The sequence below is a fragment of the Lithobates pipiens genome, unplaced genomic scaffold (genome assembly GCF_037356315.1).
Source record: "Lithobates pipiens isolate NorthernLeopardFrog02 unplaced genomic scaffold, aLitPip1_a1.2 Scaffold_18, whole genome shotgun sequence".
Classification (NCBI taxonomy): Eukaryota; Metazoa; Chordata; class Amphibia; order Anura; family Ranidae; genus Lithobates; species Lithobates pipiens.
This window is the reverse complement of record NW_027507758.1, coordinates 390,175,261-390,194,600: the sequence shown is the minus strand read 5'-3', so window position 1 is coordinate 390,194,600 and position 19,340 is coordinate 390,175,261. Positions and strand designations below refer to the sequence as shown.

Sequence of the window (19,340 nt, the reverse complement as noted above, 5' to 3'; positions counted from 1 at the left end):
CATTTCAACCAAGGAGTTGTTTTTCCATGTCAATTTTACTACACGTTTTGCTGAGGTTATGTTATTTTTTTCAAAAATGAGAATACAATATACTCAAACATACAAAATGATGTAAGCAATATGGAGTTTTAGCTTTTCATTCTGCCACAGTTCTGAGCTATATTAATTGGGATAAATAATCTGATAAAATGATATAAAAATGTAATATAATAAAGCTCTTTTTTCAGATGTCAGACCATACAGATGTTATGAGAGGCATAAGAAAATATGCTGGAGTACAGTACCCAGTTCTCACACCCAATATACAAGGGTTTCACTCTGCGGTATGTATTATATATGTTTTATTACTTTATCCTTGTTATTGTTTAGAGCCTGCAACAATCAATGCATCATATAATAAACTAACTTCTGTAAATTTGGATTTTTAGCCTTTGTCAGTTAGTGACCCATATTTCAGTACAACATGCCATGCACTCTCCCTCACCATCCAAGAAGGTGCTCCCTCTGTTACTCCTCCCCTTTATTCTAACTACAGTTTGTGGTTAAGCACTTGAAATTGAGTTTATTTTGAAGGAGTCATCCAAGGTTAAAACAGATTATTCCATTTTGAACTCATGATAATGGGTTGAACCATCCTCTGACATTGTCTGTTCACTCACTCTAGCAGTTGTGTTGTGGTCTCACTTTTGAATACTTTGTTCATTGTACAGTATATAACATAAAAGTACGATATGATGCCTGGGTTAGACCGAGTTTGAGGAAGCCTGTTAGAATTTGAGCTTAGCAATAAATGGGGATGAGCTACAGTTCAGGCAGAACTCATTATGGTCTGGACCCAGGAAAAACTTTCATGCAATAGCAGGCCACTGACCCAACAATCTGTAGCTATGGAATTACCCATAGTTAGCTAACACTTAACAAAGCAGCAGGGATATTGGTGATATTGTTAACCTAATATAGCCACATGGCCATATTTGGACAATGCTGTTACATTAGGCTGCAAGGGCCAGGAATTCCACAGCTGATCGGGCTGGAGGCTTGCTAACATGTGACAGTTTTCTGTGGATTCGAGGCTGAACTCAGTTTTGCCCGAACCTTAGCTCATCTTTAATGGTGAATATGGATCCTGTTAGTTCTGCATATTTTTTGAGCTAATATGTACATTATTTCCTCCCAAAAAATGGAAGCTGGGGGCTTCAGTGACAGAATACTTTTGCAGCACATATTTGCCTGTAGGATTTATGTTTTAATTTTGGCTTATACAGCAGCAGCATCCCAATGCTGACCTGTTCATATGGACAGTTCAGCAGCTAAAATAACTGCTGGCCTCAAATTAACCATAAACAAAAATTAAAGGAATAAAGGTCCCATACAAGACAGCAAGGAGGGTGATTGCACAAAGAGCTATACATCAAACTTTTTTGTAATACAGATAGTAGTCATAATAAGTACTTTTAGATTAAATGGACAATTGTGAAAACAAGGCCTTGCAATGCATTATGGTTTAAAATAAAATTCCCTCTGCAAATTCAGAAACAATTTCTGGGACTGTGATTTTAAAACTGACAGACTTTACTGAGAAAACAATGTCTCTGTGACCCAAAAGCTGTCTTTTCAAGGATTAGACCACTTTTGTGTTATAGGGTCATAAATTAAGAAATGCCGGTGTCAACAAAGAACTTTTTGGCCTGGAATGGTCAAGAAGGAGAATATGTCTAATCACCCATTCACCCATTTTCCAGGCTCATTAGTGACAGAAACAAAACATTTTAGAAGAGGGATCACAATACTTTTCTAATGGCTTTCACTCATAACTTTTTGCTTGTCCTTTGCCTTTAATTCCCCCTTATTTGAAGAATCCATTATTACTGAAACAGTAATTGTATCCAGAGATAATTCTTCTGTTACGGGTAGAATAACATATATCTTTTGGAGATTGGTGAGATTTCTGTGACCTAACTCTTGAGCTTACTTCTACCCACATCACTCCTCCTCCTACAATATGAGTGTTCTCAGGTGTAAGCACCCCCCCCCCCCCCTTTTGACTTCTTTATAACATAACATACCACAAAATATATTAACAATATATGAACAATATATTAACAAACCAACCTTTCTGTAATGTCTTTGGCAGGTGAGTAGGCATGAGGTTGATTTACTAAAACTGGAGAGTGTAGGATACAACTAAAAGAATACTGGGTTACAGAGGATTTACAGAGTACTCCCCTCTTTGGGCTAATAATAAGCTGGATGAGGTACTAATAATAGGGCAAATAAGGGAATGGGAAAGAAGTGGTATAATGTTTATCCATCAGATTTACCAGAATGGCCAGTTGAAACAATTTCAAGAGTTAAGAGACCAATTTGCAATCCCGAGAAAGTCCTTTTTTAGATATCTGCAGGTTAGGCATGCTCTAGAAAAACAGTTTGGTGAGGTAACAATAGAATGGTGCGAGATGCCAGTAATCAAGGATATACTCCGAGCAGAATCGGGGAAAGGGTTAATATCGAAAACCTACGTAAATTTGTGTAGGAAGTCCCAGGTAAGAACGCAGGTGCGAATAAACAAGGAGAAATGGGAAATGGATGTGTTAAGCATTTCGGATGAGCAGTGGGAGAGAATTCTTGAGCTGGCACCATGGGTATCCCTCTCTCCATCCCAAAGGCTATCCCATTTATTTTTGCTGTATAGAGTATATTATACCCCTAAGAGACTTTTTCAGTTTGGTAGAAGGAGTGATGCAACTTGCCCCAGGTGTGGAAGGACAGAAGGAGACATGATACATATGTTCTGGAGATGTCCTAAGCTATACCGGTATTGGAGAGAGGTATTGACGATAATCACTCAAGTATTTGAGATGGTAGTAGAAATGGAACCTCTGGGGTGTGTATTGGGTTGGATTGAGGGAGGTAGTGACCCCAGAGACAGTAAACTAGCAAAACTAATGTGTCTCTTCCAAGCTAGGAAACTTATTGCCCAGAAATGGCATTCCTCTATACCCCCTACTAGTGGATAGTTTGTACAAAATAAGAACAGGGTTATTCTTAAAGAAAGGGTAGCATATATAAGACAGGGAGGCATTAAAAAATGTCATAAGATATGAAAGTTGTGGTGCGAGAAAATGAATGAGGGTGCTTATATCTAAAAGAAGGAATGCTGGTTAAGAAACAATGTGAGGAGTGGATCTGTTTGAATGGAAGAAAGGAGGTGAATGTGGGGAATGGAAGGGTGTAAAAGGGTCATTTAATACCTGCATTGTGTCTTTGCTTATTTTATATGGGATTGTTGTATGTAATGTTAAAATTGAAAAGAAATTAATAAAGATATAAAGTTAAAAAAAAAACTGGAGAGTGTAAAATCTGTTGCAGCTGGGTATGCTAATCAGCTTCTAACTTCAGTTTGTTCAATTAGGCGTTGGCAAAAAAACTGAAAGCTGATTGTTTTTTTTTTGCAGAGCACCAGATTTTGGACTCTCCAGTTTTTGTAAATCAAACCCAGGTTTTTAGACAGCAGAAACTGTTAAGGAATCCAAGAAGGTATTCGTATTGAATGGACTGACCCTTTATTATTTTTTCTACTGAACTATTGGTTGTTTTAAATCACTGCATGCCTGGGTGCATTTTATGCATGAAAACTGAAAGTATTTTTTGATGCATAACTCCAGCACTTAATATGTTAGGTATGTGTGCAATTTACTATAACTCTTATGCTGATGAGATACTAGCTGCCACCCCCAACAAAGTCAAAAGCAAAATACCTAGTATTGTAACAACTGCAAACCCAATAACATCCCTGCCCTCTTCTGCAACCAGTGCTGGGATCTGGTGGTCACATGTGCCTCCATACTTTATATAGGGTTTTTTTTTAGTGATTTGCTAAATGAACAGTTTCCAATCTTTTAGTAAATGTGCCCTGATAATTTTAGTTTGCACCTTACATTATATTTCATTTGAATAGGAAGAAAATATGCAAAGTTTAATAGTTCACAATTAGGTTGGTAATTCTTTAAGAAACTATCCCTCTCTTGGAGGCTTCCTTAATTTTGCATCTCCAATTTTTGCTACAGATACAATTGTTTACTTCTAGGTAACCAGGAACTCTTTACTGCAACGTTACTCAGCACAGTCCTAATAATATTATGTTATGTGTGCCCACTCCAAATCTTGCTTATCAAGCTAATGTCCAGAAGCTGGGGGTGAAGATAAATACAGTACTTATCTGAGCCTGGGATAAGTGCTATGATATGTGGTTGCTGAGATGGCAGGCTGACCACACTGCCATTACATGTAGTAAAGCTTATTTTTTTGTGAGAAGGATCCTTGAATATTTGTTTTTACAGACAATTTACCATTTTAATTTCCCCTTTTTGGACTTCATGTAATAATGCTCTTTAGTTTGGCATGATGTGCTTGTGTTTGTGTAGGTATATAAAAATGGAAAAATAAAATCCGGACTCATATTTAACATACATATTATTCTTATACATAATTAGTTTTAATTATTAGGTATACTAAAATAGTTGAAGGTCTTCACTCAAAAAATTGTGTGCATATGCACTTAAAAGAATTTCGGGAATCTCAGAAAAAAAAAACAAGCTGCCAGCCCAGGCTTCTGGGCAGATGCCGACCAATATGGACAGTATCTTTTTTCAGAGCTTGGAACGGTCTATTATGTCAGTTGACAGCAGGCTTTATAGCTCTAACTGCACTCCTGTGACCCACAGTATAAGTATAGTCAAAAATGCTTTGGCCTTCCTTCTCCTTTAACCCAATTACCCAATCATGTGAAAAATATCTGCACGTAACTATGGGGTTTATTTACTAAAGGCATATCCACTTTGCACTTCATGTGCACTTGGAAGTGTAGTCGTTCCTTTATGGGTCCTCATTGAAGCTGTAGACTGTGATCCTCTTCATATAAACAATATATTATGGTTACAACCTGCGGATCGTAAGTCTATAAATAACCCCATCTCTAAGCACTCTCTATCTATATGGGATAGGTATAGAAATTCACATGGTCTGCAATCTCCACAAAATCCGCTATTATCTTTCCACAAGAATCCGACTTTTTACCCAGCCTGGAAATATCCCAAAACCTTTAAAGCTTGGTCTAAGGCTGGTATCACTTGTCTATACAATTTAACTTCAACTACATCAATAAAATCTTTTACAGATCTATATGAATTATATAAGCTTCCACAATCAGAAATATTCAGATATCTCCAAATCAAAGATATTTATACTCCTCTTCTCAATTTAAATGTAAACTTACATAATATTTCTCAATTTGAAAGATTTTGTCTCAAGGAACCACATGCTAAAGGTCGTATTACATCATTGTATACACAATTGATATCTAATTCTAATACTGTTATACCTAAATATGTGGCCAAGTGGGAAAAAGATTTGGATTGTACGATCGATTCTAGGTCTTGGTCCAACATATGGTCTTTCACAAAATCTTCCTCTATAAATATATTGGCATCTGAATCATCATATAAAGTTCTCACACGCTGGTATTTGGTTCCTGCGAGAATCGCCAAATTCTCAACAGACAACACTGACCTCTGCTTTCGTGGATGTCCAGAAAAAGGTACCTATATACATACTTGGTGGCATTGCTCAATTGTACAATCATTTTGGAAAAAAATCTTTCTGATAATTACAAAATTTTTTGATCGTCCAATTTTTCCAGACCCAATTATAGCTCTCCTTAATTTAAAACCAGCCTTTCTAAATCAGAAACAATTCAAATTAGTTCTTACACTCCTGATAGCCTCAAAGCAGACTATAGCCAATGCGTGGAAAACAGATGTGGTGAATACAAAACAGAAATAGAAATAGAAATAGAAATAGAAACCAAACGTAGACTGAATCAATCTTTCATCCATGCTAAAATGGACGCTATAGATAAAAACCAGATGACAAAGTTTGATATCATATGGAAACCCTGGATTAAATATTATACGTCAGATAATATTGACAACCGAGTTTTATTGTTATGGTGATTAAGATTTTTTATAGAATTACAACATTAGATGATATATAAAACCTCCTCCGGAGAATTATTCCCTCCCCTTCCCCTCCTATATACCTTTTATGTTCTTCCCTTACTATATAATACTTACTATAAACATACTTTAGAAGTTATGGTCAAAACTTTAAAATCATATATTTTCTTTTAGACATATTTATATTTTCTTGGGATTAAAATGTTTAAAACTCAGCTATAAGAATGTTTTCAAATTCTAAAATATATAAGGCCATTTATTGTCATTCCCACGAGAATATATTGAAATTCTTCTTTGCTTTGTATCATCCGTACTTCAATATGTCTACTTTTTATTTCTGGTATCACATAATTTGTCTTATATTCTGTACATGTAATTTATTTTAACATAAAATTTTTGAACGGGAAGTGTAGTCGCTGTAGATCTGAGGGGGACATGCAAGGAAAATGAAAAACAGCATTTTTTCTTGTACTTGATTGGATGATAAAATCAGCAGAGCTTCCCCTCATTTCAGATCCTTCCCTCAGATCTAAAGTGACTGCACTTCCGAATGCACTTGGATTTGCCTTTAGTAAAACAACCCCACTGTATTGCCATTTTTTTCACATTCAGCAGCTAGCCAGGAAACTATCAGTGTTTGCGTCAATGGGCCATTGGTTCATCATTTAACATTATTGACAACTGATATGCATCTCTGGACAACTTGATTGATGTTGGATTTACATTATGAGCCATTTTTTATTTACAAAATACTTTTTTTACGTTATGTGTTTTATTGTTTTTTGTGAAAGAGAAGTATAACATATCCCCTACTTATTTTTGTAGGGGGATGAGCTGGATATTTGGGGGTCCCTTATATAAAAGCAGGCTTTCAGATTCTGATTAGCCGCTTGCAGACCCCACATCCACCTGGCCAGGAATTTATGGGTAAAGCCCTTGTCACCATCAGGGCAATGTTCCTTGCCAAGGGGACCCCTCTGGCAAAGTACATTCTATAGGTTGGGGGCATGTGGTCGGATATAGTTCAGTATGGGAGGGGGGGTATACATGTATGTAAAAGACAAGGAAAGAGAAACAGCATCATCAACTAAGTGTAGTAGTTTATTAGCTCTCATAAATACAGGGCACTTAGTGTGTATTTCAAAAAGCAGCATGTAATGCAATACCACTAGATGGCAGCCTTTTCCCAGCCAAGGAACTTCTTCATGCAGATAGCCTCTTGCCAGGAACCAGTAAGGTTGCTGTTGACCACATGGAGATTGTCAGGTACAAGCAGAAAAACAGAATGGCGTGATGACATCAGAGAAGGCATGGCAACATGTTTCAGGGCGTTTCTGCCTCTTTCTCAATAAGACCTTTTCGAGGCGGGGGGAGGGAGGTGCACACTCACTTACCCCTCCTTTCCTGGCTAGCCAGACTGCATGACTGGATAAGGGTCTGGTATGGAATTGGGGAGGCTTCATGTCATTTTTTTTCTTGCATGCACTCACCCTTACCACACCAGTTCTATATCTAGGATATAGGTCTGCTATGGATATTAAGGGGAATCATTTCCATTTTTTTTTCCAAAATACACACCAGACATGTAATCTGAGTGGCCGGGAAAGGCAGTGAGTGTGCACCTCCTCCTGAAACATGACACATGCCCTGTAAAGAAACAATGCAAAATAAGGTGTGGGATCCCCCCCTTAAATCCATACAAGACCCTTGCCTTGATAGGGGTTTAGTATAGGTTTTTAAGTTGAACCATCCAGGAAAAAAAAAAGGTGTGGAGGCCCCCAAGATTCATAATAAACCCTTATCTGAAACATGGTTCTGTTATGGAGTTTTAAGGAAGACCCACACAAAAAAAAGTAGTGGGGTCTCCACAAAATCCATAGCAGACTTTTATCTAGGCAAACAGCCTGAATGACCAGGAAGGGAAGGGGCAGTGGGCATGCCCCTCTTGAACCATACCAGACCACGCCACATTTCCTGAACATTGAGAGGATGACTTGTCAGGGAGGATATTAGTTGATATTAATTTGATATTAATACAGAAAGTATAGGTGAACAACTAACCAATGAAATTCAGTGCAGGTCTCCATATCTATACAGCAAGGCACTGTATGATTGGAAGATGAATGACATTTCATTCATCTGCACGTCTTTATTCATAGAACTCATTTCATTGCAGGAAGTTATAGTATGACTTTTATGAATATAGGAGGGGGGCAAAAATGGCTGGCATAGTTGGTATTCTAGGACAGAGATTACCACTGTGGGTTTATGCAGGGGGAGCAAAGGACTAAAGATTTAAGAAAGAGAGCAACCACCAGCATATGGGAGTCTTCTCAATGTACTGTAAGTACTATAAGTAACAATAAATAAGTACTATAACTAGTGTTAATTGAAGAAAAAAATATCACTGAACTTAAGCTTCTTTAAAGGAATTGATGGCAAAGCTTCAGGTAAAAAAAAAATCTTTTCAAAACAGACTGAATGTTTATTAATAAGAGAAGTTACTTGGTCCAGCAGTGAAATATTCACTTTGTTTTTTTGTTTTTCTTTATTTATTGTGAACCATACTTCACTAAATCTAAATTCCTGCCAAACAACAAATGATAAAACATGTGTATGTGTGTTTTTTTGTGTATGATTGTGTGTATTTCAGTGTTCTAAAGATGTTTACTGCACCACAGAATTACCTTTTACTTGCATTGAAAGGAAGAAAAAATGTTTTATAACATGGAAAACGTTTATTGCAAATTACCAGTTGATAACACATTAAAAGTTGAATTGAAATTTTGAAATGTGGTCACTGACATGTTGCATCACCCATCGATTGTAATGAATCAATATAAATACATTTTCCTGAACCAAACTGACAATAGTACCAGAGCCTGACATGCCATAATGTGGCTTAACCCACATCAATGTGTTTCTTTTTGCTTTGACTTGGTAATTAAAGCTGAATTGTTAAACATTTCAAATGGATAATATTTACAAATGTGTGTTAAATTGTGATGTTCCTACTCAGATTGCAGCAGGGGCTAAAGAGGTGTCTGTGTTTGGTGCAGCATCTGAGACATTTAGTAAGAAGAATGTAAACTGCTCCATTGAAGAAAGTATGTCAAGGTTTGAAGAAGTCATACAATCAGCATATGGCATAAACATTCCTGTACGTGGGTATGTATATGTTTATTAATCTTTTTTTTTTAGCTCTGAAACAGTGATCTTTCCACTATGGGCTCTAAAGTAGAATTAAATAAGTACAACAAAATGCTGGATACTTATGTTTCTCATGGCTAGTGTGTTAAAGCAGATCTTTTCCCTCTTGCCCTAAAAAATCATCCTTGGCATACAGCTCTGCGTGCTGATATGAAATATTCCTACATTCATTATTTGAACAAATATTTTTTACTTTTGCTTTTAAAATCAAATTTTTTGCAGAACTATCCTGGGAAGTATACATCACTTGTGCCTTTCCACTCAGATGATGCAATGTCACATGTTCCAGGAGGAAGGCCCAAAGTTCCTGGAAGTAAGGGGAGATTAATTAATCTGCCCTTACTTCCAGGAAACAGCTGGCCAATGGCTGTTTACCAGTGTCGGTGATGAGCAGTGTTCCCGGGAACACGCCGCCACAAACGTGCACACACAGCTCGCTCGCGTTCGCACACATGCTCCGTGCACAGTGGAGGTGGAACCATCTGTGATCGCCCATGATTTCATCACGGCCGATCACGTAGTAAACAGCCATACCCAATGGCTATTCACCCCCCTTGGTGGCGAGCGGTGTCTCCGTGACATGCCGCCACCGAAGGAACAGGGATGTGCGCGCATTCCCAGTTTAAATGGGATGACGTCATATGACGCCCTTCCGCAATGTGAGCTGTGCCGCCTGGCCTTCATTTGACAGCTGGCAGTCGACAAGCAGTTAAAGGAGAAGTACAGCCAAAGCTTGTTTGGCTGTACTTCACCTGTGGATCACAGGAGTGTAGTTTGTTTTGCACAAAGCTTGCTGTGGTCTGGCATCGCAGAGCTAGTCCAGGCTCAGGAAACCATATGGTTGGGATCTGCCCACATACCTAGATCGGTACCCTTCTCAACCTTTTAGCGAGCCGTAGAGAGCCTGAGCCAGCTACTACCACTCCCTCCATAGCCCAGCACTCCAGTGAGCGCTGGGGGGGCAGAGCAGAGAGCCAGTGATTGACACTCACCAGCTTTCTGTTCAGGGAGCTCTGAGTACCAATCGATGGGCAGTGTTTGATCACTCGGATCTCAGTCTTAGAGCCGCTGGTGGACAGATGCAGCATAAGAATGATGCTGCATCCACCTAGGTAAGTATGATTCTAAAAAAATTACCATACTTCTCTTTTAAGATAAGGATCAAGTTCTTCTATAAACTCCCCTGCATTTCTGATTCCTGGGTACTGCAGGTGTACTGACACCTAGTATTCTGGGTGTGTACCATGTACTGTGATTCCTCCCACCTACTCAAACATCCTGGGGTGACATAAGAGACAATAGGACGAACAAAAGTGCAGGGTGGAGTTTTAACATATGGGCTGCCTGAAAGGAAAGTATACAACAACTTTTTAACAAGCTGTCTTTAATTTAGTTTAGACCCCTCTCTTAACTGTCACCAGATACTGTATGTATAGCAGGCACCCAGATGTGCCTCCATAAAAGATAACTTACCTTTTAGGGCAATGGTAGAAAAACAAGGTGCACCAAAAACTAAGTGCAGCAGGAGATGCAACAAATGGTATATTTAATTAAAATCAGCCAAATGGCTACTCACACTAATATAAAGATCAATAGGCATATAACAGTATAATACTGTAGTCACTCAGTGGGTCCCCAGTGGATGGTGGTTTGTAGATGTTTAACACGAGAGGAGAGGAGAGGAACAACTGGCCAGCCATCTGTCTAGTTGTCTTGGAACCAGCATGGAACACACCCAGAGTCGCATCAGAAGTGACGTCAGAACATGGAGATAATGTTTTCTGTCTTCATCAGATCTAAATGGCTATTGATCACTTGCCATTTAGATCTGATGAAGAAGCCTATTGATCTTTATATTAGTGTGAGTAGCCATTTGGCTGATTTTAATTAAATATACCATTCATTGCATCTCCTGCTGCACGTTTTTGCCGCACCTTGTTTTTCCCCCACAACTCCAGTGAGTGACAGATTGGGTTCGGCCTTGCACCATAACTATAATATGCAGCATTACTGGGCAATAATGAGGTGTGGTAAGTAGGAAGAATCAGCCCTAAGCTCTCAACCACAAGAATTAGTTGATACATGCATAATACAGCACCCTGGCTTTCAGGGCTCCCTCGTGTTTTATAATATATATGACTCTCTATACATACAGAACAATAGATTGCAAAAGATAGTAGGACAAACCCTCAAACATTCTTCAAATATATTAATAGTAAAAAGGTTAGGTCTGAGCATGTAGGCCCTTTATAAATTAATCTGGAGTGGGTGACTGGGGACAAAGAAGGCAAATGTATTAAATACTTTATTCAGGTCTGTGTATACAAAGGAGCATGGGGAAGCACATGTCCATAATGGGGGTGGTAGTGACACAGCCCCAAATGATCCACGTTGGCTCAAAAGTGATATGGTCCACACATATTTCAACAGAGTAAAGGTGGATAAAGCACCTGAATCAGATGGCATCCACCCTCAGATCCTAAAAGAATTGAGCTCTGTAATTTCAAAGCCATTGTTTCTAATTTTTAGGGACTCTTTAATTACTGGAAATAGTACCATTGGATGTGGTACCTATATTTAAAAAGGCTCAAAGTCTTTACCAAGTAACTATAGACCTGTTCGTTTAACTTCTATAGTTCGGGAAGATACTGGAGAGTTTAATAAAAGACCGCATACAGTAGATGAGTTCTTGCTAGAAAAAAAAAATATTTTAAGTAACAGGCAGAATGGATTCATGAAACACAGAAGTTGTCAGACAAATCTGATTTCTTTTTTTTAAGAGCTAAGTAAAACCTTGGACCTTGGTGGCTGTGGATGTAGTATACTTGGATTTTGCAAAAGTGTTTGACACAGTTCCTCACACACAACTAATTTTCAGATAAATTCTACGGGCTTGGAAAAATCAGTTTGTAAATGGATAACAAATTGGCTAAAATGCAGAATTCAGAGAGTACTGATTAATGATTCTTACTTTGACTGGTGTAAGGTTATCAGTAGTGTACCCCAAGGTTCAGTGTTGGGACCCTTACTTTATAATATCTGTACAAATGATATAGAGTCTGGGATTAAAAGTACCATTTCAGTCTTTGCAAATGACACTAAGCTATGCAGTGAAATAACATCCTTACATGATGTCTTCAACGTACAGGCCAAACTCAATTCACTGTTCAATTGGGCGACTATGTGGCAAATGAGGTTTAATGTTGATAAATGTAAAGTTATGCACTTGGAGGCTAAGAATATGCATGCATCATACATACTAGGGAGAGTACAACTGGGGGAATACATAGTTGAGGAGGATATAGAGGTTTTGGTAGATCATAAGCTTAATAATATCATGCAATGCCAAGCTGTGATTTCCAAAGTGAAACCCTTTCAGAAAGATGTAATTTTACCCCTGTACAAATCATTATTAAGACCTCATCTGGAATATGCAGTTCAGTTTTGGGGACCAGTTCTCAAAAAGGATATTGGGGAACTGGTGAAAATGCAGAGAATGGCAACCAAATTGATAAGAGGCATGGAGGAGCTCAGCTATGAGGGAATATTAGAGGAACTGAATTCTTTCTGGAGAATAGAAGATTAAAGGGGGGTATGATCAACATGTACAAATACATAAAGGGTCCATATAGTGTACTTGGTGTTGAGTTATTGACTTTAATGTCATCACAGGGGAAAAGGGGGCACTCTTCACATCTAGAAGAAAAGAGATTTCATCTCCAAATACGGAAAGATTTCTTCACAGTAAGAGCTGTGGAAATGTGGAATAGACTCCCTCCAGAGGTGGTCCTGGCCAGCTCAGTAGATTATTTTACAAAAGGCCTGGATTCTTTCCTAAATGTACATATTATAGCTGGATACTAACATTTATAGGTAACGTTGATCCAGGGAATATTGGATTGCTTCACGGGGATCAGGAAAAAATTTTTTCCCCTGTTGTAGCAAATTGGATCATGCTTTGCTGGAATTTTTCACCTTCATCTGGATCAAAGGTGGGCATAGGATTGTGTATATTGTAATTTAAGGTTTTTTTGTTTTCTTTTTATTAGTTGTACTAGACGGACCTGTGAAACCTGACTAACTATGTATACAAGCTCCCTGCTGTACATGTCTACATTCATTTAAGTATAGCAGCTTTTTGTATAAAGTTCTGGCAGGGACAGTGTCCTTGCCATTATTATTCAAATACAGTTTTCCACTGTTCTCTGCAGTTGATTTATGTAACTTTAGTAGGGGTTATTCAGAAAAGAAACATTGGCATGCATGTTAGGCCGCGTACACACGCGCGGACTGTTGGCCCAACTTTGTCCGTCCAACAGTTTGAGCGAACAGTCCGCTCAAACTTAGCATGGACGGACATGGCCACACACGACGGACGAACAGTTTGCTGAAACCGTGCGCGATGACGTGAACGGCACGTACGACGGGACGAAAAATACGACGTCCTATACACTGCAATGCAACCTTCCGACGTGGAAATCCTTTCTGAGCATGCGCGAGACTTAGTTGGCCGAACAAGCCTACACACGAGCGAACAGTCCGCTGAAACCTTGTTTCAGCGGACAGTTTTTCGGAATTTCCGTAAGACCTTGTTCGGCCAACTGTCCGCTGAAACTGTCCGCTGAAGCCCCACACACGAGCGGACTGTCCGCCCAAACACTGATCAGCGGACAAGGTTGGGCGAACAGTCCGCGCGTGTGTACGCGGCCTTAGTGAATCTTTCCAAAGCATAGGTAGGAGAAAATGAATTGTTTTCAGAAAAGTTCATTTGTATCAATGCTTTACCTTGAAGTAGCAGCATTCTGTATTTCCCCTTTGTCTGTGCATATTTTTAATTCAATTCCAAAAAGAGTCTATAACACACAATGACAATGTTCACATAATTGGTGTTATCATGCAAGTCTTTCCTAAACCGAACTGTTATTTCTGCTTTTTTTGTAAGCTTTTTTCTTTGCTATTGCTTTATAAATCATTGATTTGGAATGTGCAAACGGGGACCTTTGACTTTCCTGGCGGCATACTTGTTCCAGGTCAGTGACTCATTGGGGTTGACGGGAAATAGGCTGTTCACTTTTCAAATTACTTTTCAGTCATTAGTTTGGGGGATATCTTTTTCGTATTTGTTGCTGAGGAACCAACAGGTGAGGAGTTTAGGGTCATAAGATACTCCAAAAAAAATAGCAAAAACAGCAAAAGTACAAGCTTCTCCCTAGTGTCTCAGTAGCAGCTTCTCTGGCAGTAGCTGGGAATGGTCCTCGTATCTAAGGCCCCACAGTTGTAGACCGTGGAGCAGGTGGTAGCAGCTGGTTTCCTTTCGCTTCTACACAACTAGTCATCAGTCCCCAGTAAGGCATTGCTCACAGTGTCCCAAAAGCTGTCTGCCACCCAGCTTGCATGGGTAGATCCTTAATGAGGGAAATGTCAGATCTGGACTCTAAAACCATGTCCTACACCAGGTTTCCCATTTTTAGGTGTCTTCCTCAGGCCCTTAACACGAAATGCTGAGGCCCAAACGATACTCTCTTAGCCCTTGTACACACAGTCGGAGAATCCGTCGGAATGTGTCCTATCGGACCGTGTCGTCGGATAATCCGACTGTGTGTGGTATGCATCGGACTGATTCCATCGGAATATCCGTCGGACCCCATTTTCCAACATGTTGGAAATATTTCCCGACCAACTGGGCCGATCGGACATACTCCGATCATGTGTAGAGAATTTTGATCGGACCAAGTGCCACGCATGCTCAGATCAAATTCCTACATCAAAGCTATTGGCTACTAGCCTGAATGTAGTCCCATCGTAACGAAATTACGTCATCACGTTCTGAAAGATCGGATTTTTTCGCCAACTTTGTCCGACCGTGTATATGCAACAGTTTCGGACAAGATCCGACAGAACAAAATCCGAAGGGCAAAATCCGACGGATTTGGTTGTGGAAATCTCCGACCGTGTGTACAGGGGCTTAGTGGTCCTTCCCCTAGGAACAACAGCCCCTGGAGTACTGAACCCTCCATGGTGAGGAAAGAAGAATCTTCTTAAGCCCCCTGTCTATTTATCACCTCCCCAGTCACCTTTTGGATGCTCTCTTCCAGGGATTGTTATGGTATGATAAATATTCAGCTGATCATTTTAATCTCCCTCCGGTTTGCTCTGCAAGCTACTTCCAGCAGCAGGAGGAAGCAATCAGACTTTCAGCTCTCTCAGCTCAGGAACCCTGAACAGATCAAAACAATCAACAACCACTCCACTCTCTACATTGGAGCCAAAAACAAAATTTACCTTACAGCCCAACTGGGAGGACACCACAAAATTGGTCTAAAGTAGGCTAAAACAAGTATGTAAAACACAATACTGGATACTTACTTTTCTCATGGCCTGCGTGTTAAAGTGGGCCTTCTCCCTCTTTCACTAAAAATCACATCAGCATGCAGCTATTTGTGCTGATAAGAAATCAGCTTACATTCATCATTTAAATGAATACCTTTTACTTTTACTTGTGCAATTAGCCTGCAATTATCTATATATCTATCTGTTTGTAGATTACTAAACTTTTCTAAAGGTGCATTTGTTGTGATTTTTTAAGATGAGGATCTTCTTCTTTAAAACTTCCCTGTGTTTCTTATCCCCAGTCAGTGCAGTTATTTTGACAGCTGATAATCTGGGTGTGTCAAAAACCTGCTCTCCTACCATGCACTATGATTCCTCCTAATGGCTCATACATCCTGTAGTGTTATAGGAGACAGTGGGAATAACAGCAGTGCATGATGGTGTTTTAACACATGGGCTGCCAGAAAGGTAATGCCCGGTACACACAATGAGATTATCAGATCTCAGATCGAATCAGAGTTTACTAAAGTCACGAAAATTTGCGTACGACAGAATAAAAATTCGGAAGTGATGTCATGTGTTGTAATGCATTTGAAAATCATAAGATCTGGCATCATACAAAAAAAAAATATGCATGTCCAATCAAATAATATTAGATGAACTGTCCATATCAGCTCTCAAATGCTCTGTACTAACAATCAGATTATCGTATGATCGCTCCGAAACCAATATTTTTCCTACGATTTTCTGATCGTGTGTACCGGCCATTAGGATACAACATTTATTTTTACAATCAATGGGTCGGGCAGTGAAGTACCAAAGCCACCATATCCTAAATATGTAAGAAACAATTATTGAAACAGAATGGAACTTTTAAGGTGCCAGAAACAACTATTTCACACAATAGGTACGATTCAATAAAACATAGATGTTTATTTCATAACAAGATAACAAATTGTTATAAAAACCACCACAAACAATGCTTAGAACAGCAGTGCAGCAACTTCCATCAGTGCCCACCCCCCTCTCTGTCAGCTCACCCCCTCTATCAGGCATAGCAGAGTGCACCATGTCAGCCACCCACCCACTGACCCACAGCAGGGAGCCAGGTCAGCCACCTGCAGCAGAGTGCAACATGCCAGCCACCCACCCACCCTCCCACTGATCTACAGTAGGGGGCCAGGCCAGCCACCTGCAGCAGGATGCACTGTGCCAGCCAGCCACCCACCCACTGACCCACAGCAGGGAGCCAGGCTAGCCACCCGCAGCAGAGTGCAACATCCACAGCAAGATGCCAGCCAGCCACCCACAGCGACCCACACCAGGGAGCCAGCCAGCCACAGCAGGGTGCTGGCTAGCCACCAACAGGAGCCAGCCACATAGGATGTAGGAGCCAGCCACAGAGGACGTGGGAGCCAGCCAGCCACAGAGAATGCGGGAGCCAACCACAGCTACAGCACCAATAGTTAAGGTATGAGGAGCGCTACACAGTGCCAATTTTATTTCTACTTTGTGAGAGGTTGGGGCAGAGTCATGGCACAAGGAGAGGGTCCCATGAGGACCGGAGTGAATGAAGGTGTTCGCTGTACACTCTGTTAGAAAGAGGTCCCATTAGACTCTGGGTTTTTTTTTTTTTAAAAGGTTGTACTTTGTGCAATATGAAGGGGTGGGGTTAGGGGTGGGTCATGGTAGGGCCAGAGACGAGTCATGGGCAGGGCCTGACAGGGGGCCCCTGCTTTATTTGGTCTGGAGGCCGTGGGTGTTGTCAATACACCCCTGGGCAGCAAGGTGCGCCAGGGAGTTGGGACCAACGTGACTGGCTCGGGCTGCAAGTTTACTTGACCCCAGGACAGGCGCATCACTTCACACCCTCAGGATTAGAGGAGGCCTTGCAAGGAGCTTCTGAGTTGGCATTAGCATGGGCAGCTGCCATCGCTGAGGTGAGAGACCCTGACACCCACAGCTGAATCCCACATTCCACCTACCCCCTATACACCCTATTTACCCTGTCCCAGGCTAGTGCCCACCCAGTAACCTAAAAATAGCCCTCAACACTGTGGGTCCTGCTGGGAGCTGGCCATGGCCAGTGGGGAGCAGGGCCCTCAGGTCAGTGGCCAGCAGGACCTGTGGATCCTGCTGGGAGCTGGCCGCAGACCTGTGTATCCTGCTGGGAGCTGGCTGCAGACCTGTGGATCCTGCTGGCCACTAGCCTAGGGTGAGCAGACATCCCCGGGTTCCAGGGACAGTCCCCAGACTGAGCACATTGTCCCTGAACCAAGTCTGTCCCCAGATTTGTCAGCTCCAATCGGGGGGCAGGTGCATTGTGAGCTGGGGCAGTGGGAGGGCACACAGGGTCTGTGCCCATTGGGCTTTCTTGAAGGGGGAGCACCATCATATTTCACAGAGCTGGATCTCCCACTAACCTGGTGGTCACTGTCATAAAAAGTCCTGTCCCCTGGACTGGCTCCTATTATAGACAGCACACTGATGACGTCCATCATAGGAGTCGGTCCAGGAGGCGTGACTTCATATGATAGCGGCCACGCTGGGTATGCGGGAGATCTCCTCTCTGTGTAATCCGGCTGCTCTCCTATCTAATCCCCATGCACTGAACAGACTGAATTGATGGGCACTGGTGAGGCTGTATTGATGGGCACTGGTGAGGCTGTATTGATGGGCACTGATCAGGCTGCATTGATGGACACTGGTGAGGCTTCATTGATGGGCACTGATCAGGCTGCACTGATGGCACTGGTGAGGCTGTACTGACGGGCACTGGTGAGGCTGTACTGATGGGCACTGGTGAGGCTGCACTGATGGGCACTGGTGAGGTTGTGCTGATGGCCACTGGTCATGGTGAGCTTATTCGGTAGTTCAGTGAGCCACTTGACTGGCCGCAAGCCATCCCCTGTCTGCTGTCATAGGATAGGAGTTAAGAAGCACTTAATTTGCGATGCTCTTGCCAGCATAAATCCCCCCTTCCTCCCCCTCCACACCACTCAGAGAGGAGAGAAAGCTCAATCCTCTCTGGCTCCTCCAGCCCCCATCCCCTGAATCTGCCCCACCCACACTGCAATCCTTGTGTGCAGCATTGGCCTGAGAAAGGAGATATGTGGGCAGGAGAGTTTATTTACGGCAGCTGGCAGATCCATGGGGTTGCTACATTGATTCTCCTGTGTGATCCTGCAGATACCAGCCAGGTGAGTGAGCAGTCCACCCATCTCCCTCCCCTCTCTCCCCCATCTGTCTCTCTCCCCACACCCCCCCCCCCCCCCCGGAGCTGCCAAGTTGATTTCTTGTCCAGCCAGCACAGGAATGACGTAACTGATGTAAGGGGCACTGTGCCATGCTCTGATGTCAGGGGGCACTGTGCCATGCTTTGATGTCATGGGGCACTATGCCATACTATGATGTCAGGGGGGCACTGGGCCATGCTCTGATGTAAGGCTTTATTGTGCAATGCTCTGGTGTCAGGGGTCACTGTGCAATGCTCTGGTGTCAGGGAAACTGTGTCATGCTCTGATGCCAGAGGGCAGTGTGCCATGCTCTGATGTCAGGGCACTACTGTGCCATGCTCTGATGTAAGGTGGCACTGTGTCATGCTCTGATGTCAGGGCTTTACTGTGCTATGCTCTGATGTCAGGGGGCACTACTGTGCCATTCTCAGATGTAAGGGGCACTATGCCATACTCTGATGTCAGTGTACTACTGTGCCATGCTCTTATGTCAGGGGGCATTATTGTGCCTTGCTCTGGTGTAAGGGGGCACTGTGCCCCTCTGCAAGAA

General features: G+C 41.6%; 1 protein-coding gene across 2 annotated transcripts in view; it reads left to right on the top strand.

Annotated features, from left to right (window-relative positions):
• Positions 1-19,340, top strand: part of HMGCLL1 (3-hydroxy-3-methylglutaryl-CoA lyase like 1) — a 143,293-nt gene that overhangs the window by 60,467 nt on the left and 63,486 nt on the right. For both annotated transcript variants that reach the window (XM_077487819.1, XM_077487818.1), the window contains exons 5-6: positions 228-323; positions 9,034-9,182. In XM_077487819.1, the coding sequence (XP_077343945.1) occupies positions 228-323; positions 9,034-9,182 (245 nt within the window). The remainder of the gene's footprint in view (positions 1-227; positions 324-9,033; positions 9,183-19,340) is intronic.